Source organism: Heptranchias perlo, chromosome 9 (genome assembly GCF_035084215.1).
Source record: "Heptranchias perlo isolate sHepPer1 chromosome 9, sHepPer1.hap1, whole genome shotgun sequence".
In the NCBI taxonomy this organism is placed as follows: Eukaryota; Metazoa; Chordata; class Chondrichthyes; order Hexanchiformes; family Hexanchidae; genus Heptranchias; species Heptranchias perlo.
In genome coordinates this window covers 76,178,281-76,203,878 of record NC_090333.1, presented here as the reverse complement: position 1 = coordinate 76,203,878, position 25,598 = coordinate 76,178,281, and the positions used below count along the sequence as shown (strand labels likewise).

Here is a 25,598-nt window from a genome sequence, read left to right as displayed (position 1 = left end):
TCAAGAAGTTTGCAGATGATACAAAAATTGGTGGTGTGGTTGATAGTGAGGAGGAAAGCTGTAGACTGCAGGAAGATATCGAGGACTGGTCAAGTGGGCAGAAAAGTGGCAAATAGAAATCAATCCAGAGAAGTGTGAGGTAATGCATTTGGGGAGGGCAAACAAGGCAAGGGAGTACGCAATAAATGGGAGGATACTGAGAGGTGTAGAGGAACAAAGGGACCTTGGAGTGCATGTCCACAGATCCCTGAAGGTAGCAAGACAGGTAGATAAGGTGGTTAAAAAGGCATACGGGATACTTTCCTTTATTAGCCGAGGAATAGAATACAAGAGCCCGGAGGATATGCTAGAACTGTATAAGCTTGAGTTCTGCGTACAGTTCTGGTCACACATTACAGGAAAGATGTGATTGCACTAGAGACAGTACAGAGGAGATTGATGAGAATGTTGCCAGGGCTGGAGAATTTTAGCTATGAGGAAAGATTGGATAGGCTGGGGTTGTTTCCTTTGGTACAAAGGAGGCTGAGGGGAGATTTAATTCAGGTATATAAAATTATGAAGGGACTAGATAGGTCCTCCCTATCCACTCTATTTCCCTTAGCAGAGGGGTCAGTGACCAGGGGCGCATAGGTTTAAAGTAATTGGTTGAAGGATTAGAGGGGAGCTGAGGAGAAATACTTTCACCCAGAGGGTGGTGGGGGTCTGGAACTCACTGCCTGAAAGGGTGGCAGAGGCAGAAACCCTCAGCTCATTTAAAAAGTACTTGGATGTGAACTTGAAGTGCTGTAACCTACAGGGCTACGGACCAAGTGCTGGAAAGTGGGATGAATCTGGATAGCTCTTTTTTGGCCAGCAAGGACGTGATGGGCCGAATGGCTTCCTTCTGTGCCGTAATTTTCTATGATTATGTGATTCTATGATCTTCTGTTGCCAGCCACCCCCCACCTCCGATCTACTGATGCACGACCCACTCCCCCCACCTCCGATCTACTGATGCACGACCCACTCCCCCCACCTCCGATCTACTGATGCACGACCCACTCCCCCCACCTCCGATCTACTGATGCACGACCCACTCCCCCCACCTCCGATCTACTGATGCACGACCCACTCCCCCCACCTCCGATCTACTGATGCACGACCCACTCCCCCCACCTCCGATCTACTGATGCACGACCCACTCGCCCCACCTCCGATCTACTGACGCACGACCCACTCCCCCCACCTCCGATCTACTGATGCACGACCCACTCCCCCCACCTCCGATCTACTGATGCACGACCCACTCCCCCCACCTCCGATCTACTGATGCACGACCCACTCCCCCCACCTCCGATCTACTGATGCACGACCCACTCCCCCCACCTCCGATCTACTGATGCACGACCCACTCCCCCCACCTCCGATCTACTGATGCACGACCCACTCGCCCCACCTCCGATCTACTGATGCACGACCCACTCCCCCCACCTCCGATCTACTGATGCACGACCCACTCCCCCCACCTCCGATCTACTGATGCACGACCCACTCCCCCCACCTCCGATCGACTGATGCACGACCCACTCCCCCCACCTCCGATCTACTGACGCACGACCCACTCGCCCCACCTCCGATCTACTGACGCACGACCCACTCCCCCCACCTCCGATCCACTGACGCACGACCCACTCCCCCCACCTCCGATCCACTGACGCACGACCCACTCCCCCCACCTCCGATCTACTGATGCACGACCCACTCCCCCCACCTCCGATCTACTGATGCACGACCCACTCCCCCCACCTCCGATCTACTGATGCACGACCCACTCCCCCCACCTCCGATCTACTGATGCACGACCCACTCCCCCCACCTCCGATCTACTGATGCACGACCCACTCCCCCCACCTCCGATCTACTGATGCACGACCCACTCCCCCCACCTCCGATCTACTGATGCACGACCCACTCCCCCCACCTCCGATCTACTGATGCACGACCCACTCCCCCCACCTCCGATCTACTGATGCACGACCCACTCCCCCCACCTCCGATCTACTGATGCACGACCCACTCCCCCCACCTCCGATCTACTGATGCACGACCCACTCCCCCCACCTCCGATCTACTGATGCACGACCCACTCCCCCCACCTCCGATCTACTGATGCACGACCCACTCCCTCCACCTCCGATCTACTGATGCACGACCCACTCCCCCCACCTCCGATCTACTGATGCACGACCCACTCCCCCCACCTCCGATCTACTGATGCACGACCCACTCCCCCCACCTCCGATCTACTGATGCACGACCCACTCCCCCCACCTCCGATCTACTGATGCACGACCCACTCCCCCCACCTCCGATCTACTGATGCACGACCCACTCCCCCCACCTCCGATCTACTGATGCACGACCCACTCCCCCCACCTCCGATCTACTGATGCACGACCCACTCCCCCCACCTCCGATCTACTGATGCACGACCCACTCCCCCCACCTCCGATCTACTGATGCACGACCCACTCGCCCCACCTCCGATCTACTGACGCACGACCCACTCCCCCCACCTCCGATCTACTGATGCACGACCCACTCCCCCCACCTCCGATCTACTGATGCACGACCCACTCCCCCCACCTCCGATCTACTGATGCACGACCCACTCCCCCCACCTCCGATCTACTGATGCACGACCCACTCCCCCCACCTCCGATCTACTGATGCACGACCCACTCCCCCCACCTCCGATCTACTGATGCACGACCCACTCGCCCCACCTCCGATCTACTGATGCACGACCCACTCCCCCCACCTCCGATCTACTGATGCACGACCCACTCCCCCCACCTCCGATCTACTGATGCACGACCCACTCCCCCCACCTCCGATCGACTGATGCACGACCCACTCCCCCCACCTCCGATCTACTGACGCACGACCCACTCGCCCCACCTCCGATCTACTGACGCACGACCCACTCCCCCCACCTCCGATCCACTGACGCACGACCCACTCCCCCCACCTCCGATCCACTGACGCACGACCCACTCCCCCCACCTCCGATCTACTGATGCACGACCCACTCCCCCCACCTCCGATCTACTGATGCACGACCCACTCCCCCCACCTCCGATCTACTGATGCACGACCCACTCCCCCCACCTCCGATCTACTGATGCACGACCCACTCCCCCCACCTCCGATCTACTGATGCACGACCCACTCCCCCCACCTCCGATCTACTGATGCACGACCCACTCCCCCCACCTCCGATCTACTGATGCACGACCCACTCCCCCCACCTCCGATCTACTGATGCACGACCCACTCCCCCCACCTCCGATCTACTGATGCACGACCCACTCCCCCCACCTCCGATCTACTGATGCACGACCCACTCCCCCCACCTCCGATCTACTGATGCACGACCCACTCCCCCCACCTCCGATCTACTGATGCACGACCCACTCCCCCCACCTCCGATCTACTGATGCACGACCCACTCCCTCCACCTCCGATCTACTGATGCACGACCCACTCGCCCCACCTCCGATCTACTGATGCACGACCCACTCCCCCCACCTCCGATCTACTGATGCACGACCCACTCCCCCCACCTCCGATCGACTGATGCACGACCCACTCCCCCCACCTCCGATCTACTGACGCACGACCCACTCGCCCCACCTCCGATCTACTGACGCACGACCCACTCCCCCCACCTCCGATCCACTGACGCACGACCCACTCCCCCCACCTCCGATCTACTGATGCACGACCCACTCCCCCCACCTCCGATCCACTGACGCACGACCCACTACCCCCACCTCCGATCTACTAATGCACGACCCACTCCTCCCACCTCCGATCTACTGATGCACGACCCACTCCCCCCACCTCAGATCTACTGATACTCGCCCCACCTCCGATCTACTGATGCACGACCCACTCCCCCCACCTCCGATCCACTGATGCACGACCCACTCCCCCCACCTCCGATCCACTGATGCACGACCCACTCCCCCCACCTCCGATCTATTAATGCACGACCCACTCCCCCCACCTCCGATCCACTGATGCACGACCCACTCCCCCCACCTCCGATCTACTGATGCACGACCCACTCCCCCCACCTCCGATCTACTGATGTACGACCCACTCCCCCCACCTCCGATCTACTGATGCACGACCCACTCCCCCCACCTCCGATCTACTAATGCACGACCCACTCCCCCCACCTCCGATCTACTGATGCACGACCCACTCCCCCCACCTCCGATCTACTGATGCACGACCCACTCCCCCCACCTCCGATCCACTGATGCACGACCCACTCCCCCCACCTCCGATCTACTGACGCACGACCCACTCCCCCCACCTCCGATCCACTGACGCACGACCCACTCCCCCCACCTCCGATCTACTGATGCACGACCCACTCCCCCCACCTCCGATCTACTGATGCACGACCCACTCCCCCCACCTCCGATCTACTAATGCACGACCCACTCCCCCCACCTCCGATCTACTGATGCACGACCCACTCCCCCCACCTCCGATCTACTGATGCACGACCCACTCCCCCCACCTCCGATCCACTGACGCACGACCCACTCCCCCCACCTCCGATCTACTGATGCACGACCCACTCCCCCCACCTCCGATCTACTGATGCATGACCCACTCCCCCCACCTCCGATCTACTGATGCACGACCCACTCCCCCCACCTCCGATCTACTGATGCACGACCCACTCCCCCCACCTCCGATCTACTGATGCACGACCCACTCCCCCCACCTCCGATCTACTGATGCCGGATCTTATCCAAGGCCCACTCAATGTCGCCCACCTCCACCCACCCCTCTGATTTCTTACAGGGCCCACAATCTCCCTCTCCCTCCCTTCTCTCTGATTTACCCCCTTATTAACATAAAGGGAGGATACGAGAATAATTTGATTTTGAGTCAGTGAAGCAGTGAGAATTTAAAAAACTGATTTGAAGTCTAGAAGGTGGAAATCTCACTCATCACCTGATGGCAAAAAGCTAAAGTTTGTTAGTGGTTTGATGTGTGGGGAAAAGAGCGTTGGGCTGCGGACCTTCCCTCTTACGGTTGTTTTTTCCTCTATGGAAATGCATCAGCTGAACTCAGCATATACTGAAAATAATTCTGTTGCTAAGGATCGCTATACTTTTCTTCTTTGTGATAAAATGTTGCTCCAGTGGGGAGTCCACGTTCGCTGCACCGCAGGAGCAGGTGAATTAACAATTGATGTAAAGGCCTAGCATTGATCCATTCGCTGACCAGCATTTGGCGTCATCCGCATGGAGAAGCTGTCCTGTGCTTCAGATATTCAGAAACCAGGGGGTTCATCATACTATTGTACCTCGTATTGTAATGGTTACGAGTTTTTCCCGCAGTCCCCTGATAGGAGCAGAGAATGAGGTCTCAGATTACAAACATGCCAAACCGCAGGATAACCTTTTTGTTATTGAATATATTGAGGTGGGGGGACGTTAAATGTCCATGTTTTTCTGTGCTCTAACATCATTTCCTATTCATTCTCTCCTTCCTGTAGCTGACAGTCACCAACCCTTGAACGACACCGACACGAATCAAAGTACACATTTTGTTGCGCCGAGTACCTCTGGTAAGTTGTAACAGGCTATTTGAGAGTGCCGTCGTCAGGTTTCTTCACTCTCCTCCTTTTGAAGTGTGGCTTCACTAGGCCTTATTAACTTTCTAATTCACGCGGAGAATTGAGATGTAAAATGCACCACTGCTGATGTTCACTTTTGTTATTACTGGAGTGCAGCCGATGGGCAGAGCATGGGCCTCCCTCGGTACACTCCATAAATGACCGCACGCTGACATTTCACAGAGCACCCTAAGCGCCAGCAGGAAGAGGAGACATGCCATGGCTCTGGCCTGTTCTCACTCCCTGGATCCCAGAGCTGGCAGGGTGGGAGTTGGTGCTCTAACTCCCTGCACCATCCAACCCTCAGTACTGTCCTCAAGCTGTGAGTTGATGAGTGGGCAATCGGCTGGAAGACTTGCTGTACTTGGAACTGTCGTGACACCCAGATGGCATCAGGCAATGTTTAAAGACTACGCCTTTGTAAATTTGGTGAGTATAATCTTCCCAAAATCGGGTTGAAAGACTACTTAAAGACGACTGCTGAGGAAATGGAAGTGTTATACTGGTGTTATAAAAGGTACAGTGCACTGTTAGAGCAGGCTCGAGGGGGCTGTGTGTCATGTAGTTTTTGCAGGTATACTTTTGTGTTTTACTTCTTGATATTAGTACTAAAATTGTCTTCCTTATGATTATGGAATCAAACAACCACAGAGAAAGGTAAACTGAATCAGATACTCATTGGAGAACAAAATACTAACATTAAAATAAAAAGCAGTGAATTTTGGTGGAACTTTAAAAAAAATAACCAAATGGAGGCCAGCTTCTTTCCAACACACGAGGCTCGTAATTCAGGGACATTCCATACGATCAGGTTTTTTTTCATGGGCATAAGTGGACCTTATTTGTTTTTATAATAAATGAGGAGCCTTTTTTGAGGGGCCTTTTAAAAGCGACTCTCTGCGCTACCTATAAAGATTCTTGGTGAAACCAGGTACAGAGGGCAAGGGCATCCAGGGCAAATCTGACCTTCATTCAACACTAATTGACAGTCTTACTCAGGGAGGCCTCAGGATGACTGGTGTGCAAGGTGGAAAGATGGTGGACTGGTGCTGTAGGGACTGCTCCCGTGAGGTTGGGGTGGTTGAGACACTATACTGCAAGAGAGCAGAGGAAGTTTTAGTTTGCATGTAACTGTTGTTATCGCTGACCTGGGAGTGTTTGCTGCTGACGCCGGGGTGCCTGAAATAGGAAGAGTTCTATTTTGCAGCACTAAATTCACACAAAAATAGAAGAAGATGCAGCTACATTGTTTAAATAAATAACAGGAGTCACGTCAGAGACTGTTAACAAAAGTGGGTGTGCATGAAATTGGAGGCAACCTGTTGGCTTGGGTGGGGAATTGGTTAGGAGGTAGGAGACAGAGAGTAGGGATAATGGGTATGTACTCAAATTGCCAGGCTGTGACTCGTGGTGTCCCCCAGGTAGCTGTACTGGGGCCACAGCTTTTCACTATATTTATCAATGACTTAGATGAAGGAATAGAGAGCCGTATATCTCAGTCTGCTGACGACACGATGTTAAGTGGTACAGTAAATAGCGTAGATGGGAGCAGAAAGTTGCAAAGGGACATTGATAGATTAAGTGAGTGGGCAAAACTGAGGCAGATGGAGTTCACTGTGGGAAAGTGTGAGGTAATCCACTTTGGACCTAAGAAAGATAGATCAGAGTATTTTCTAAATGGCAAGAAGCTAGGAACTATGGATGAGCAGAGAGATTTAGGGGTCCAAGTACAGAAATCACTAAAAGCTAGTGGACAAGTACAAAAAATAATTAAAAAGGCTAATTGAATGTTGGCCTTTATCTCAAGAGGGCTGGAATACAAAGGGGTTGAAGTTATGTTACAGCTGTACAAAGTTCTGATTCGACCCCATTTAGAGTACTGCGTTCAGTTCTGGGCACTGTACCTCAGGAAAGATATATTGGCCTTGGAGGGGGTGCAGCGCAGATTCACCACACTGATACTGGGGCTAAAAGGGTTAAATTATGAGGACAGGTTGCATAGACTAGGCTTGTATACCCTTAAATATAGAAGATTAAGGGGTGATCTAATTGAGGTGTTTAAGATGATTTAAGGATTTGATAGGGTAGATAGAGAGAAACTATTTCATCTAGTGGGGGAATCCAGAACAAGGGGACATAACATTAAAGTTAGAGCTGGACTGTTCAGGGGTGATATCAGGAAGCACTTCTTCACACAAAGTGGAGTGGAAATCTGGAACGTTCTCCCGCAAAAAACTGTTGAGGCTGGTGGTCAAATGAAAATTTCAAAACTGAGATTGATAGATTTTTGTTAGGTAAGGGTATTAAAGGGTTGTGGAACCAAGGCGGGTAGATGGAGTTAAGATACAGATCAGCAATGATCTAACTGAATTGCTGAACAGGCTCGAGGGGATGAATGGCCTCAACCTGTTACAATGTTAGCACACCTCCCGCTCGGTCAGGTGCAGCTACTGATGCCGTTCCTGTATGATGTGGAGGCAGTGTTGGGAACACACAGCTGCAGCTTCCAGTCATGGCTCAGTTACAAGGCCTGGGAAGAACAACAGAAGAAAACACTGTGAACGGACCCATTATGCCGGCTGGTTCCCGTGTTGATCCTGTACTCATTAATGCAGCAGCCGTGACATCAGCAGTGGGTGGGTCTGCAGAGTCTGGTGGGTGGAGAAGCCCCTCGATAGGCCAGTTTCCTCTCTCCCATCCCCGTATTTTGCAGGAACACGGACATAACTGGCTGTCGCGGGCACTGCGGCTTTCGTGGGACACCATGAGGGACGGACAGGTGGCTCACAATGAAAGTCACAACTGTACATGAGCTATTGTTTCATGTTATTGCCAGTGCTGTGGAATCTCCACCACCAACAACTTGATATCAAGGCTCACTTGTCAATAACCCAACTTGGGTGAGGTACTGAAAGGTGAACCATGGAAATGTACTCCAGTGAAGAGCCGATATCTTCAGGAAGAAGAGGACAAAGTTGGCAAGAAAAAGTTTTACACCCAATTTTAATGACCTGGGTTACCAAATCAGCTCGGTGTTCTGGCCTTTTACCTCCTTATTAATATAAAGGGAGGATACGAGAATAATTTGGTTTTGAGTCGGTGAACTGATTTGAAGACTAGATGGTGGAAATCTCACCCATCACCTGATGGCAAAAAGCTAAAGTTTGTTAGTGGTTTGATGTGTGGGGAAAAGAGCGTCGGGCTGCGGACCTTCCCTCTTACGGTTGTTTTTTCCTCTATGGAAATGCATCAGCTGAACTCAGCATATACTGAAAATAATTCTGTTGCTAAGGATCGCTATACTTTTCTTCTTTGTGATAAAATGTTGCTCCAGTGGGGAGTCCACGTTCGCTGCACCGCAGGAGCAGGTGAATTAACAATTGATGTAAAGGCCTAGCATTGATCCATTCGCTGACCAGCATTTGGCGTCATCCGCATGGAGAAGCTGTCCTGTGCTTCAGATATTCAGAAACCAGGGGGTTCATCATACTATTGTACCTCGTATTGTAATGGTTACGAGTCTTTCCCGCAGTCCCCTGATAGGAACAGAGAATAAGGTCTCAGATTACAATCATGCCAAACCACAGGATAACTTTTTTGTTATTGAATATATTGAGGTGGTGTGGGGAACTTTAAATGTCCATGTTTTTCTGCGCTCTAACATCATTCATTCTCTCCTTCCTGTAGCTGACAGTCATCAATCCTTGAGCTACAAGGTGCCCCGTTACTACACCGACACAAATCAAAGTGCACATTTTGTTGGGCCAAGTACCTCTGGTAAGTTGTAACAGGCTATTTGAGAGTGCTGTTGTCAGGTTTCTTCACTCTCCTCCTTTTGAATTCTGGGCCTTATTAGGCTTCTAATTCACTCGGAGAATTGGGTTGCGAAATGCACCACTGCGCAGAAGTGTCTGCTGATGTTCACTTTTGATGTTACTGGAGTGCAGCCGATGGGCAGAGCATGGGCCTCCCTCGGTACACTCCATAAATGACCGCACGCTGACATTTCACAGAGCACCCTAAGCGCCAGCAGGAAGAGGAGACATGCCACGGCTCTGGTCTGTTCTCACTCCCTGGATCCCAGAGCTGGCAGGGTGGGAGTTGGTGCCCTAACTCCCTGCACCATCCAACCCTCAGTACTGTCCTCAAGCTGTGAGTTGATGAGTGGGCAATCGGCTGGAAGACTTGCTGCACTTGGAACTGTCGTGACACCCAGATGGCATCAGACAATGTTTAAAGACTACGCCTTTGTAAATTTAGTGAGTATAATCTTCCCAAAATCGTGAGTCGGGTTCAAAGAGTCCTTAAAGACGGCTGCTGAGGAAATGGAAGTGTTATACTGGTGTTATAAAAGGTACAGTGCACTGTTAGAGCAGGCTCGAGGGGGCTGTGTGTCATGTAGTTTTTGCAGGTATACTTTTGTGTTTTAATTCTTGATGATATTAGTACTAAAATTGTCTTCCTTCTCTCCTGCAGATTATGGAATCAAACATCCAACAGAGAAAGGTAAACTGAATCAGATACTCATTGGAGAACAAAATACTAACATTAAAATACAAGGCAGTGCATTTTGGTGGAGCTTTAAAAAAAATAACCAAAATGAGGCCAGCTTCTTTCCAACACACGAGGCTCGTAATTCAAGGACATTCCATACGATCAGGTTTTTTTCATGGGCACAAGTGGGCCTTATTTGTTCTTATAATAAATGAGGAGTCCTTTTTGAGCGTAAAAGCAGCTCTCTGCGCTGCCTGTGAAGATTCTTGGTGAAACCCAGTGCCAACCCAGGTACAGAGGGCATAGGCATCTAGGGCAAATCTGCCCTTCGTTCAACACTAATTGACAGTCTTACTCAGGGAGCCCTCAGGATGACTGGTGTGGAAGGTGGGAAGATGGTGGACTGGTGCTGTAGGGAGTTCTCCCATGAGATTGGGGTGGTTGAGACACTATACTGCAACAGAGCAGAGGAAGTTTTAGTTTGCATGTAACTGTTGTTATCGCTGACCTGGGAGTGTTTGCTGCTGACGCCGGGTGCCTGAAATAGGAAGAGTTCTATTTTGCAGCACTAAATTCACACAAAAATAGAAGAAGCTGCAGCTACATTGTTTAAATAAATAACAGGAGTCACGTCAGAGACTGTTAACAAAAGTGGGTGTGCATGGAATTGGAGGAAACCTGTTGGCTTGGGTGGGGAATTGGCTAGGAGGTAGGAGACAGAGAGTAGGGTTAATGGGTATGTACTCAAATTGCCAGGCTGTGACTAGTGGTGTCCCCCAGGTAGCTGTACTGGGGCCACAGCTTTTCACTATATTTATCAATGACTTAGATGAAGGAATAGAGAGCCGTATATCTCAGTTTGCTGACGACACGATGTTAAGTGGCACAGTAAATAGTGTAGATGGGAGCAGAAAGTTGCAAAGGGACATTGATAGATTAAGTGAGTGGACAAAACTGCAGCAGATGGAGTTCACTGTGGGAAAGCGGGAGGTAACCCACTTTGGAACTAAGAAAGATAGATCAGAATATTTTCTTAATGGCGAGAAGCTAGGAACTGTGGATGAGCAGAGAGATTTAGGGATCCAAGTATAGCAATCACTAAAAGCTAGTGGACAATAAAAAAAATAATTAAAAAGGCTAATGGATTGTTGGCCTTTATTTCAAGAGGGCTGGAATACAAAGGGGTGGAAGTTATGTTACAGCTGTACAGAGCTCTGGGTCGTCTCCATTTAGAGTACTGCGTTCAGTTCTGGGCACGGCATCTCAGGAAGGATATATTGGCCTTGGAGGGGGTGCAGTGCAGATTCACCACAATGATACCGGGGCTAAAAGGGTTAAATTATGAGGACAGGTTGCATTGACTGGGCTTGTATACCCTTAAATATAGAAGATTAAGGGGTGATCTAATCGAGGTGTTTAAGATGATTTAAGGATTTGATAGGGTAGATAGAGAGAAACTATTTCCTCTAGTGGGGGAATCTAGAACAAGGGGACATAACATTAAAGTTAGAGCTGGACCGTTCAGGGGTGATATCAGGAAGCACTTCTTCACACAAAGGGTCGTGGAAATCTGGAACACTCTCCCACAAAAAGCTGTTGAGTCTGGTGGTCAAATGAAAATTTTAAAACTGAGATTGATAGATTTTTGTTAGGTAAGGGTATTAAGGGTTACGGAACCAAGGCGGGGAGATGGAGTTAAGATACAGATCAGCCATGATCTAACTGAATTGCAGAAAAGGCTCGAGGGGCTGAACAGCCGACTCCAGTTCCTATGTTAGCACACCTCCCTGTCGGTCAGGTGCAGCTACTGATTCCATTCCTGTATGATGTGGAGGCAGTTTCCAGTCATGGCTCAGTTACAAGGTCTGGGAAGAACAACAGAAGAAAACACAGCGAACGGACCCATTATGCCGGCTGGATTCTGTGTTGATCCTGTACTCATTAATGCAGCAGCCGTGACATCAGCAGTGGGTGGGTCTGCAGGCTCTGGCGGGGTGGAGAAGATTCTTGATAGGCCAGTTTCCTGCCCCCACTCCCCGCCCCTCCCCGCGTTTTTGCTAGAGCACGGACATAATTAGCTGCCACGGGCACTGCGCTTTTTGAGGGAGGCCATGAGGGATGGACAGGTGGCTCATAATGAAAGTCACAACTGTACATGAGCTATTGTTTCATGTTATTGCCAGTGCTGTGGAATCTCCACATCAACAACTTGATAGCAGGTGCCTATTGGCACATGATATCAAAGCTCACTTGTCAATAACCCAACTTGGGTGAGGTACTGAAAGGTGAACCATGGAAATGTACTCCAGTGTAGAGCCGATATCTTCAGGAAGAAGAGGACAAAGTTGGCAAGAAAAAGTTTTACACCCAATTTTAATGACCTGGGTTACCATATCCGCTCGGTGTTCTGGCTTCTTACCCCCTTATTAACATAAAGGGAGGATACGAGAATAATTTGGTTTTGTGTCAGTGAAGCAGTGAGAATTTTAAAAACTGATTTGAAATCTAGAAGGTGGAAATCTCACCCATCAACTGAAGGGAAAAATCTAAAGTTTGTTCGTGGTTTAATGTGTTGGGCTGCGGACCTTCCCTCTTACGGTTGTTTTTTTCTCTATGGAAATGCATCAGCTGAACGCAGCATATATTGGAAATAGTTCTGATGCTAAGGATCGCTATACTTTTCTTTGTGATAAAATGTTGCTCCAGTGGGGAGTCCACGTTCGCTGCACCGCAGGAGCAGGTGAATTAACAATTGAAGTAAAGGCCTAGCATTGATCCATTCACTGACCAGCATCAGATACATTTGGCGTCATCTGCATGGAGAAGCTGTCCTGTGCTTCAGATATTCAGAAACCAGGCGGTTCATCATATTATTGCACCTCGTATTGTAATGGTTACGAGTCTTTCCCGCAGTCCCCTGATTGGAGCATAGAGTGAGGTCTCAGATTACAAACATGCCAAACAACAGAATTTTTTTGTTATTCAGTATATTGGGTGGGGGGACGTTAAATGTCCATGTTTTGCTGTGCTCCAACATCATTTCCTATTCATTCTCTCCTTCCTGTAGCTGACAGTCACCAATCCTTGAGCTACAAGGTGCCCCGTTACAACACCGACACAAATCAAAGAGCACGTTTTGTTGGGACAAGTACCTCTGGTAAGTTGTAACAGGCTATTTGAGAGTGCCATTATCAGGTTTCTTCACTCTCCTCCTTTTGAATTCTGGGACTTATTAAGTTCTAATTCACTTGGAGAATTGGGATGTAAAATGCACCACAGCGCAGAAGTGTCTGCTGATGGTCACTTTTGTTATTACTGGAGTGCGGCCAATGGGCAGAGCATGGGCCTCCCTCGGTACACTCCATAAATGACCGCACGCTGACATTTCACAGAGCACCCTAAGCGCCAGCAGGAAGAGGAGACATGCCACGGCTCTGGCCTGTTCTCACTCCCTCGATCCCAGAGCTGGCAGGGTGGGAGTTGGTGCTCTAACTCCCTGCACCATCCAACCCTCAGTACTGTCCTCAAGCTGTGAGTTGATGAGTGGGCAATCGGCTGGAAGACTTGCTGCGCTTGTAACTGTCGTGACACCCAGGTGGCATCAGACAATGTTTATAGACTATGTAAATTTGGTGAGTATAATCTTCCCAAAATCGTGAGTCGGGTTCAAAGAGTCCTTAAAGGTGGCTGCTGAGGAAATGGAAGTGTTATAAAAGGTACAGTGCACTGTTAGAGCAGGCTCGAGGGGGCTGTGTGTCATGTAGTTTTTGCAGGTATACTTTTGTGTTTTAATTCTTGATATTAGTACTAAAATTGTCTTCCTTCTCTCCTGCAGATTATGGAATCAAACATCCAACAGAGAAAGGTAAACTGAATCAGATACTCATTGGAGAACAAAATACTAACATTAAAATACAAGGCAGTGAATTTTCGTGGAGCTTTAAAAAAAATAACCAAATGGAGGCCAGCTTCTTTCCAACACACGAAGCTCGTGATTCAAGGACATTCCATACGATCAGGTTTTTTTTCATGGGCATAAGTGGGTTTTATTTGTTTTTATAATAAATGAGGAGCCTTCTTTGAGCTTAAAAGTAGCTCTCTGCGCTGCCTATAAAAATTCTCGGTGAAACCCAGTGACAACCCAGGTACAATGGGCATAGGCATCCAGGGCAAATCTGCTCTTCGTTCAACACTAATTGACAGTCTTACTCAGGGAGCCCTCAGGATGACTGGTGTGGAAGATGGCAAGATGGTGCACTGGTGCTGTAGGGAGTTCTCCCGTGAGATTGGGGCGGTTGAGACACGACACTGCAACAGAGCAGAGGAAGTTTTAGTTTGTATGTAACTGTTGTTATCGCTGACCTGGGAGTGTTTGCTGCTGACGCCGGGTGCCTGAAATGGGAAGAGTTCTATTTTGCAGCACTAAATTCACACAAAAATAGAAGAAGCTGCAGCTACATTGTTTAAATAAATAACAGGAGTCACGTCAGAGACTGTTAACAAAGGTGGGTGTGCATGGAATTGGAGGAAACCTGTTGGCTTGGGTGGGGAATTGGTTAGGAGGTAGGAGACAGAGAGTAGGGTTAATGGGTATGTACTCAAATTGCCAGGCTGTGACTAGTGATGTCCCCCAGGTACTGGGGCCACAGTTTTTCACTATATTTATCAATGACTTAGATGAAAGAATAGAGAGCCGTATATCTCAGTCTGCTGATGACACTATGTTAAGTGGCACAGTAAGTAGTATAGATGGGAGCAGAAAGTTGCAAAGGGACATTGATAGATTGAGTGAGTGGACAAAACTGCGGCAGATGGCGTTCACTGTGGGAAAGTGTGAGGTCATCCAATTTGGACCTAAGAAAGATAGATCAGAGTATTTTCTAAATGGCGAGAAGCTAGGAACTGTGGATGAGCAGAGAGATTTAGGGGTCCAAGTACAGAAATCACTAAAAGCTAGCGGACAAATACAAAAAATAATTAAAAAGGCTAATGGAATGTTGGCCTTTATCTAAAAAGGGCTGAAATACAAAGGGATGGAGGTTATGTTGCAGCTGTATAAAGTTCTGATTAGACCCCATTTAGAGTACTGCGTTCAGTTCTGGGCACCGCACCTTAGGAAGGATATACTGGCCTTGGAGGGGGTGCAGCGCAGATTCACCACACTGAAACCAGGGCTAAAAGGGTTAAATTATGGGGACAGGTTGCATAGACTAGGCTTGTATACCCTTGAAGATAGAAGATTAAGAGGTGATCTAATTGAGGTGTTTAAGATGATTTGATAGAATAGATAGAGAGAAACAGTTTCCTCTGGAGGGGGAATCTGGAAGAAGGGGGCATAACCTTAAAATTAGAGCTGGACTGTTCAGGGGTGATATCAGGAAGCACTTCTTCACACAAAGGGTAATGGAAATCTGGAACTCTCCCCCCCAAAAAGCTGTTGAGGCTGGTGGTTAAATGAAAATTTCAAATCTGAGATTGATAGATTTTTGTTTGGTAAGGGTATTAAGGAATATGGAACCAAGGCGAGTCGATGGAGTTAAGATGCAGATCAGCCATGATCGAATTGAATGGCGGAACAGGCTCAAGGGGCTGAATCACCTACTCCTGTTACAATGTTAGCATACCTCCCGCTCGGTCAGGTGCAGCTACTGATGCCATTCCTGTATGATGTGCAGGCAGTGTGTTGGGAACTCACAGCTGCAGCTTCCTGTCATGGCTCAGTTACAAGGCCTGGGAAGAAAAACTGAAGAAAACACTGTGAATGGACCCACTGCCGGCTGAATTCCGTGTTGATCCTGTACTCATTAATGCAGCAGCCGTGACATCAACTGTGGGTGGGTCTGCAGGCTCTGGTGGGGTGGAGAAGCTCCTCGATAGGCTAGTTTTCCCCCTCCCTCCCCACCTCTCCCCGTGCTTTGCTGGAGCGTGGATATAACAGGCTGCCGCAGGCACTGCGGCTTTCGAGGGAGGCCATGAGTGATGGACAGGTTGCTCATAATGAAAGTCACAACTGTACATGAGCTATTGTTTCATGTTATTGCCAGTGTTGTGGAATCTCCACATCAACAACTTGATAGCAGGTGCCTATTGGCACATTATATCAAGGCTCACTTGTCAATAACCCAACTTGGGTGAGGTACTGAAAGGTGAACCATGGAAATGTACTCCAGTGTAGAGCCGATTTCTTCAGGAAGAAGAGGAAAAAGCTGGCAAGAAAAAGTTTTACACCCAATTTTAATGACCTGGGTTACCATATCAGCTCGGTGTTCTGGCCTTTTACCCCCTTATTAACATAAAGGGAGGATATGAGAATAATTTGGTTTCGTGTCGGTGAAGAAATGAGAATTTAAAAAACTGATTTGAAGTCTAGAAGGTGGAAATCTCACTCATCACCTGAAGGGAAAAATCTTAAGTTTGTTCGTGGTTTAATGTGTTGGGCTGTGGACGTTCCCTCTTACGGTTGTTTTTTTCTCTATGGAAATGCATCAGCTGAACTCAGCATATATTGGAAATAGTTCTGATGCTAAGGATCGCTATACTTTTCTTTGTGATAAAATGTTACTCCAGTGGGGAGTCCACGTTCGCTGCACCGTAGGAGCAGGTGAATTAACAATTGAAGTAAAGGCCTAGCATTGATCCATTCACTGACCAGCATCAGATACATTTGGCGTCATCTGCATGGAGAAGCTGTCCTGTGCTTCAGATATTCAGAAACCAGGCGGTTCATCATATTATTGCACCTCGTATTGTAATGGTTATGAGTCTTTCCCGCAGTCCCCTGATAGGAGCAGAGAATGAGGTCTCAGATTACAAACATGCCAAACCACAGGATAACTTTTTTGTTATTGAATATATTGGGTGGGGGGACGTTAAATGTCCATGTTTTGCTGTGCTCTAACATCATTTCCTATTCATTCTCTCCTTCCTGTAGCTGACAGTCACAAACACTTGAGCTACAAGGTGTCCCGTTACAACACCGACACGAATCAAAGTGTACATTTTTTCAGGCCGAGCACCTCTGGTAAGTTGTAACAGGCTATTTGAGAGTGCCGTCGTCAGGTTTCTTCACTCTCCTCCTTTTGAATTCTGGCTTCACTGGGCCTTATTAGAGTTCTAATTCACTCGGAGAATTGGGATGCAAAATGCACCACTGCGCACAAGTGTCTGCTGATGTTCACTTTTGTTATTACTGGAGTGCAGCCGATGGGCAGAGCATGGGCCTCCCTCGATACACTCCATAAATGACCGCACGCTGACATTTCACAGAGCACCCTAAGCGCAAGCAGGAAGAGGAGACATGCCATGGCAGGGTGGGAGTTGGTGCTCTAACTCCCTGCACCATCCAACCCTCAGTACTGTCCTCAAGCTGTGAGTTGATGAGAGGGCAATGGGCTGGAAGACTTGCTGTGCTTGGAACTGTCGTGACACCCAGATGGCATCAGACAATGTTTAAAGACTACGCCTTTGTAAATTTAGTGAGTATAATCTTCCCAAAATCGTGAGTCGGGTACAAAGAGTCCTTAAAGGTGGCTGCTGAGGAAATGGAAGTATTATACTGGTGTTATAAAAGGTACAGTGCACTGTTAGAGCAGGCTCGAGGGGGCTGTGTGTCATGTAGTTTTTGCAGGTATACTTTTGTGTTTTAATTCTTGATGATATTAGTACTAAAATTGTCTTCCTCCTCTCCTGCAGATTATGGAATCAAACAACCAACAGAGACAGGTAAACTGAATCAGATACTCATTGGAGAACAAAATACTGACATTAAAATACAAGGCAATGCATTTTGAAAAAAAAAATAACCAAATGGAGGCCAGCTTCTTTCCAACACACGAGGCTCGTAATTCAAGGACATTCCATACGATCAGGTTTTTTTTCATGGGCACAAGTGGGCTTTATTTGTTTTTATAATAAATGAGGAGCCTTTTTTGAGCTTAAAAGAAGCTCTCTGCGCTGCCTGTAAAGATTCTCGTTGAAACCCAGTGCCAACCCAGGTACAGGGGGCATAGGCATCCGGGGCAAATGTGCCCTGCGTTCAACACTAATTGACAGTCTTACTCAGGGAGCCCTCAGGATGACTGGTGTGGAAGGTGGGAAGATGGTGGACTGGTGCTGTAGGGAGTGCTCCCATGAGATTGGGGCAGTTGAGGCACGATGCTGGAACAGAGCAGAGGACGTTTTTATGTGAATCATAGAATCATGGAAGGATGCCATTCGGCCCATCGAGTCCGCGCTGGCTCCATGCAAGAGCGTTCCAGCTCGTCCCACTCTCCTGCCCTTTCCTGCAAATTTTTTCCTTTTAATTAGTTATCCAGTTCCCTTATGAAGGCCATGATTGAATCTGCCTCCACTACCCCCTCGTGCAGTGCATTCCAGATCCTAACCACTCGCTGTGTTAAAAAAAAAAAGTTTTTCCTCATGCAACTTTTGGATCTTTTGCCAGTCACCTTAAATCTATGTCCTCTGGTCCTTGACCCTTCCACCAATGGGAAAGTTTCTCTCTATCGACTCTGCCTAGACTCTTAATGATTGTGAATACCTCTATCAAATCTCCTTTCAACCGTCTCTGTTGCAAGGAGAACAACTCCAGCTTCTCCAGTCTATCCATGTAACTAAAGTCCCTCATCCCTGGAATCATTCTAGTAAATCTCTTCTGCACCCTTTCTGGGGCCTTCACATCTTTCCTGAACTGCGTGGCCCAGAACTGGACACAATACTCCAGTTGTGGCCGAACCAGTGTTTTATAAAGGTTCATCATGACTTCCATACTTTTGTACTCTGTGCCTATATTTATAAAGCCCAGGATCTCGTATGCTTTTTTAACCGCTTTCTCAACCTGTCCCGCCACCTTCAATGATTTGTGCACATATACCCCCGTATCCCTTTTAGAGTTGTGCCCTCTAGTTTATATTGCCTCTCCTCGTTCTTCCTATCGAAATGTATCACTTTGCATTTTTCTGCGTTAAAATTCATCTGCCGTGTGTGCGCCCAAGCCACCAGCCTGTCTATATCCTCTTGAAGTCTATCACTGTCCTCCTCACTGTTTACTACCCTTCCATGTTTTGTGTCATCTGCAAATTTTGAAATTGTGCCGTGTACACCCAAGTCCAAGTCAATATATATCAAGAAAAGCAGTGGTCCCAGCACTGACCCCTGGGAAACACCACTGTACACCTCCCTCCAGTCCGAAAAACAACCATTCACTACTACTCTCTGTTTCCTCCCTTAGCCAATTCTGTATCCATGTTGCTACTGCCCCCTTTATTCCACGGGCCGCAATCTTGATGATGAGGCTCCTGTGCGGCACTTTGTCAAACGCCTTTTGAAAATCCATATACACCACATCATCAACTGCATTGCCCTCATCTACCCTCTCTGTTACCTCATCAAAAAACTCTATCAGGTTAGTTAAACACAATTTGCCTTTAACAAATCCGTGCTGGCTTTCCCTAATCAATCCACCCTCAACCAAGTTACTGCTAATTCTGTCCCGGATTATCGCTTCTAAAAGTTTCCCCACCATTGAGGTTAAACTGACTGGCCTATAGTTGCTGGGTTTATCCTTACACCCTTTTTTGAACAAGGGTGTAACATTTGCAATTCTCCAGTCATCTGGCACTACCCCTGTATCTACAGATATTTGGAAGATTATGCCCAGTACCTCCGCAATTTCCACCCTTACTTCCTTCAGCAACCTAGGATGCATCCCATCTGGACCGGGTGGCTTATTTACTTTAAGTACAGCTCGCCTTTCTAGTACCTCTTCTTTATCAATTTTTAGCCCATCCAGTATCTCAACTATATCTTCCTTTACTGAGACTGTGGCAGCATCTTCTTCCTTGGTAAAGACAGATGCAAAGTACCCCAGTCATCCCCTCTGACTCCATGAGTAGATCTCTTTTATGGTCCCTAATCGGCCCCACCCCTCCTCTTAACATCCGTTTACTGTTTACATGCCTGTGGAAGACTTTTGGATTCCCTTTTATGTTGGCCACCAGTCTGTTCTCATACTCTCTCTTTGTCTCTCTTATTTCCTTTTTCACTTGCCCTCTGAACTTTCTATATTCTGCCTGGTTCTCACTTGTGTTATCAACCTGACATCTGTCATGCATATCATCTTTTTGTCATCCAAAGAGTTCTGGCTTTAATTGCCCTACCTTTCTGGCTCATGGGAATGTACCTAGACTGTACCAGAACCATCTCCTTCTTAAAGGCCGCCCACTGTTCAATTACAGTTTTGCCTGCCAATCTTTGATTCCAATTTACCCGGGCCAGATCTGTTCTCATCCCACTGAAATTGGCCCTCCTCCAATTGAGTATTTTTACTTTAGAGTGGTCCGTGTCCTTTTCCATAGCTATTCTTAGGTCCAGTTTGGACCTAAGAAAGATAGATCAGAGTATTTTCTAAATGTTGAGAAGCTAGGAACTGTGGATGAGCAGAGAGATTTTGGGATCCAAGTATAGAAATCACTAAAAGCTAGCGGACAAGTACAAAAAATAATTTAAAAGGCTAATGGAATGTTGGCCTTTATCTCAAGAGGGCTGGAATACAAAGGGGTGGAAGTTATGTTACAGCTCTGGATAAAGCTCTGGACAGATCTCATTTAGAGTACTGTGTTCAGTTCTGGGCACCGCACCTCAGGAAAGATATTGGCCTTGGAGGGGGTGCAGTGCAGATTCACCACACTGATACTGGGGCTAAAGGATTAAATTATGAGTACAGGTTGCAAAGACTAGGCTTGTATAGCCTTGAATATAGAAGATTAAGGGGTGATTTCATTGAGGTGTTTAAGGTGATTTAAGGATTTGATAGGCTGGATAGAGAGAAACTATTTCCTCTAGTGGGGGAATCTAGAACAAGGGGGCATAACCTTAAAATTGGAGCTCGGCCATTCATGGGTGATGTCAGAAAGCACTTCTTCACACAAAGGGTAGTGGAAATCTGGAACACTCTCCTGCAAAAAACTGGTGAGGCTGGTGGTCAATTGAAAATTTCAGAACTGAGATTGATAGATTTTTGTTAGGTAAGGGTATTAAGGGTTGTGGAACCAAGGCGGGTAGATGGAGTTAAGATACAGATCAGTCACAACCTAATGGAATGGCGGAACTGGCTCGAGGGGCTGATTGGCCTAAATCTGTTCCTATGTTAGCACATCTCCCGCTCAGTCAGGTGCAGCTACTGATGCATGATGTGGAGGCAGTGTTGGGAATACACAGCTGCAGCTTCCAGTCATGGTTCAGTTACAAGGTCTGGGAAGAACAACAGAAGAAAACACTGAACGTACCCATTATGCCGGCTGGATTCAGTGTTGATCCTGTACTCATTAATGCAGCAGCCGTGACATCGGCAGTGGGTGGGTCTGCAGAGTCTGGTGGGGTGGAGAAGCCCCTCGATAGGCCAGTTTCCTCCCCCCCTCCACGCCCCTCCCTGCGTTTTGCTGGAGCATGGACATAATTAGCTGCCATGGGTACTGCGGCTTTCGAGGGAGGCCATGAGGGACGGACAGGTGGCTTGTAATGAAAGTCACAACTGTACAAGAGCTATTGTTTCGTGTTATTGCCAGAACTGTGGAATTGCCAGACCTGTAGAATCTCCACCACATCAACAATAATAACTTGCATTTATATAGCGCCTTTAACATAGTAAAACGTCCCAAGGTGCTTCACAGGTGCCTTATCAAACAAAATTTCACACTGAGATACATAAGGAGATATTAGGACAGGTGACCAATAGCTTGGTGAAAGAGGTAGGTTTTAAGGAGCGTCTTAAAGGAGGAGAGGTAAAGAAGTGGAGAGGTTTAGGGAGGGATTTGCATAGTTTAAGGCCCAGGCAGCTGAAAGCATGGCCACCAATGGTGGAGCGATGAAAATCGGGGATGCTCAAGAGGCCAGAATATCGTAAATGCAATGAATCCTGCAGAACGTGGAACCCCATCGTGCTGGAGAGCAGACTTAAGTAGAATTAGTTCTGTTTGTTTGCTTCAAACTATGTTATTTGATTTTGCCTAATGTACCTGAGATTGAGAATCTCCAGCACTGATTTGCTTACATACCTTCTGATCTGCTGTAAGACCGTGTGATCTATCATCCCAGGATCAAAAGAAGAGGAATGATTGTGCCTATTTCATCTTTCCTCAGGATCCAAGTTGTTCTTCTGGAAACTTGCAATTCCAATCGTGGGATTGATTGCCGTTTTGAGCGCCTGCGTATTTTGCCTTTGGACTCCCGAGGCGACCGCTCTCCGAGCGCTGAAAGAGAGGATGGAGCTCCTCATGGGCAAGTGGAACGAGACCCAGACCATGTTCCCAAGTCAGCAGCAGGAACTGTGGTTCCGAAGCAAGGTTCTGTTGAATAAGCACGCGGGCACGACGACAGTGCACACTCAGCCGGTCATCCTGATGTTCACCGCCGCTCGTGATTCAGAGAAAACCATGCGTTGCCTCTCGAGCAGGATCGCTGGGGCTTACGCCTCGGCCTTCAATTCCACAGTAGTGGAAATTGACGGATCCAGCAAGAAGTCGATGAAGAGCGATGATGTGAAGCTGGACCTGGACAAGCAGCTGTCATCCGCGTTCAGCCGAGGGAGAAAGTCGGCCGTCATTCATCACTTCCAGGATCTCCCACCCCCATCCACCCTTCTGTTCTACAAGTACTGCGACCACGAAAACGCGGCCTTCAAGGACGTCTCCCTGGTGATCACGGTTTTGCTGGACAAGCCAACATTGGAGCCGGACCTGCCTCTCAGCGTCGTGGAGGAGATGGTCCACGACTTCCTCAAGAAGAAATTCTGCTCGGATGAGCCAGGACTGTTCAACGACATGGACATGGACAAGCTGAGCGGCCTGTGGAGCCGCATCTCTCACCTGGTGCTGCCGGTCAGGCCGGAGAAAAATATCGAAGGCCAGGGCTGCCCAGTTTGAAGGGAAGCTGAAGTGATGTGAACAAAGTGTGCTGCTGCACCGAGTTCAGAATCTGGAGTGAATCACGAGTGTGAGCTGACTGGCCTTTCACAAATAATGTACAGTCAGTCGTTCCTTGAGTCACAAAAAGCTCAGGAGAATCTGATTGAGTTTTCACCCTGTGTTGCTCAAATAATCCTCCAAATCAGCTGGGGAGTATTTTTTAAAAATGTAATGTTTATGAATATTATTGTATTATGAAGCTGGATCTGATGTTTTTTTAGGGGTGCGGGGTGGGTGGGAAACTCAACTTTTTTAAAGCAAACTAATATTTTAGAAATTCTGGTGTCAAGACTTTGTATTATTTATATTACTTTTTTTTCCCCCCCACTGGAGATACTGTATGTCTTTTGGAACATTGTTTTCACCTCCATCCTTCTTACCTACATAGCCAACTCACGCTGAGGAGCCAGTTTAAAAGCAGCCTGTGCAGGGCAGTGTACCCCATGTCAGTAGGGTTGCCAACTCTGGTTGTATGTATTTCTGGAGGTTTCATTACATGACCGTCGCCATCCAACTCCCCCCACCCCCCCTGCTGGCCCCATTGGTCGCCCAACATGTTCATCCCAGTGGTGCATCTCCTCCCCACGGCCAATCAGAAAGCGAACAGACTCTTCGTTACCCGATTGACTGACAGTCCAGAATCATCCAAACAGTCTTTTCTTTCCCAATCCAACATTTCTATAATAAACAAAAGTGTTCATAGAAAATGTGTTTTTTTAATGCCCCTATGATTTTTCTCCCAGGTATTTTGCTCCCAGCAATGTCCTGGAGATTAATCTTCAATTCCTGGAGGCTCCAGGACAATGCTGGACGGTTGGGGCAACCCGACGTGTAAGGTGTCACTGATGTTTGCTTGCTGCTGCAGGGAGGTGCCGAGTCGAGTCCAGGGGAGGGGAGGATATCAATCATTTGCTTGGCCACAGTCGCACACCTATCAGCTGGCCGAAGTGCAGCATTGGTCGAAGCTGAGATGCATGTCATCCCCGCTCAACCCCTCGACTGCAGTGATTGCATGGCCTGGGGAAACCTAAACAAAGCGAGGAGAAAACGGAGGGAGCTCGTCCCAAACCCCATTTAATTCATCCCAGGCCTAATTTGTGCACTGGGCATTGTCAGTGATTCCAATCCTACAAGCAGCCAAATTCATAATTGAATACTTTCTCAGCAGTACAAAGATCCATTCCCACTCCCAAAAATGTTTTAAATGCTTCAAATTGGAATTGTATATATTTCTTATGAATGTCACTTATATATTTGTCTATTCCTCATTAGGAAGTACCCAGTTTTTCATAAGAGTACATTTACTTCTTGAAAATTCATAATAAAAAGTTTGTAGGAGACTGCTGTTAGCCATTTTGTGACTGGAAATAAGAGGTCACATCAAGGCCCCGCCTGCCTTTTCCAACGGTGCAGGTGGATATTCAGGATCCTATGGCGCTGTTGGAGGAAGAGCAGGAGAGTTCTCAAGGTGTCCTGGCTAACATACCTCCCTCAACCAACATAACCATTAACTGCTCACTCATCTGATCGTTGGGGCCATGCTGTCGGTTTCAGGGCGGCTGCTTCATTTGCCAGCGTTAGTTGATCCAAAAAGTAATTCATTGTGTGAAGTACTTTGAGATGCATTGATGCAGTGAGGCTCTATCCAAATGCAAGTGTTTCTTCTATTTCATTTAATTCACTCCCCACTTAACAAATGCCTCACCTCTACTCAATGTCTCCATTCAACGGCAAAAAACAGAGATCAAGAAGTTATCAAGTGCACGCACGTATCTTCTTCTCCAATAGGAGTGGGTTGTATGGACTGTGTTCTGTAAGTGAGCAAATCCTTATAACTTGGATCTTCCTTACAAATGGAACAACTGAAGTTGAACGTTTCCCCTCAAGCGAAATACATTTTGTATTATTGTTCCCCATTGAATACTGTTCTTATACAATATGCTGAATAACATGGCTCATTATTAAAGGAGCTTTAGATCCCTCCCCCACATTCTCTATTGTCTTAGAGAAATAAATGAAGTGAGTGACAGATCCACCCAACCACCAACAATGGCAGTCTCTTGGTCAAAGCATAGTACTGGAGGGAGACAGTTTTGTGTATCCAGCGGTTTTCTTCCAGCTGATGCTTGCAACTCTCATTTACTGAGTGTGACCGTTCTTTCAGTGACCAGTTGGCTTGCTAAAGCCTGTATCACACTGGCCCCATTGGATTAACACAGAGTTCAGGCCACTAAAGTGTAAGGAGGTGACCCGGCAGGAGTGTGCGCATCTCCCCCTGCACGCCAGTGCTTCCTCAGACTGGTGAAATGGGCAGACACGTGGCAGATACAATTTAATGCAGAGAAGTGCAAAGTGATGCATTTTGGATGGAAGAACGAGAAGGGGCAATATAAACTAAATGGTACAATTTTAAAGGGGGTGCAGGAACAGAGAGACCCGGGGGTGTATGTACACAA

General features: G+C 47.9%; 1 protein-coding gene across 9 annotated transcripts in view; it reads left to right on the top strand.

The window, feature by feature from the left end:
- The window catches only part of LOC137325536 (torsin-1A-interacting protein 2-like), an 86,915-nt gene extending 61,788 nt beyond the window's left edge, over positions 1–25,127 (top strand). For 7 of the 9 annotated variants that reach the window (XM_067990738.1, XM_067990739.1, XM_067990740.1 and 4 more), the window contains 8 exons: positions 5,567–5,638; positions 9,374–9,463; positions 10,163–10,192; positions 13,248–13,337; positions 14,016–14,045; positions 17,112–17,201; positions 17,873–17,902; positions 22,319–25,127. In XM_067990738.1, coding sequence (XP_067846839.1) covers positions 5,567–5,638; positions 9,374–9,463; positions 10,163–10,192; positions 13,248–13,337; positions 14,016–14,045; positions 17,112–17,201; positions 17,873–17,902; positions 22,319–23,100 — 1,214 coding nt within the window. In that variant the 3' untranslated portion in view covers positions 23,101–25,127. The remainder of the gene's footprint in view (positions 1–5,566; positions 5,639–9,373; positions 9,464–10,162; positions 10,193–13,247; positions 13,338–14,015; positions 14,046–17,111; positions 17,202–17,872; positions 17,903–22,318) is intronic. The other 2 variants (XM_067990744.1, XM_067990745.1) reach the window with 1 other exon arrangement.
- Positions 25,128–25,598: the final 471 nt, after the last annotated feature.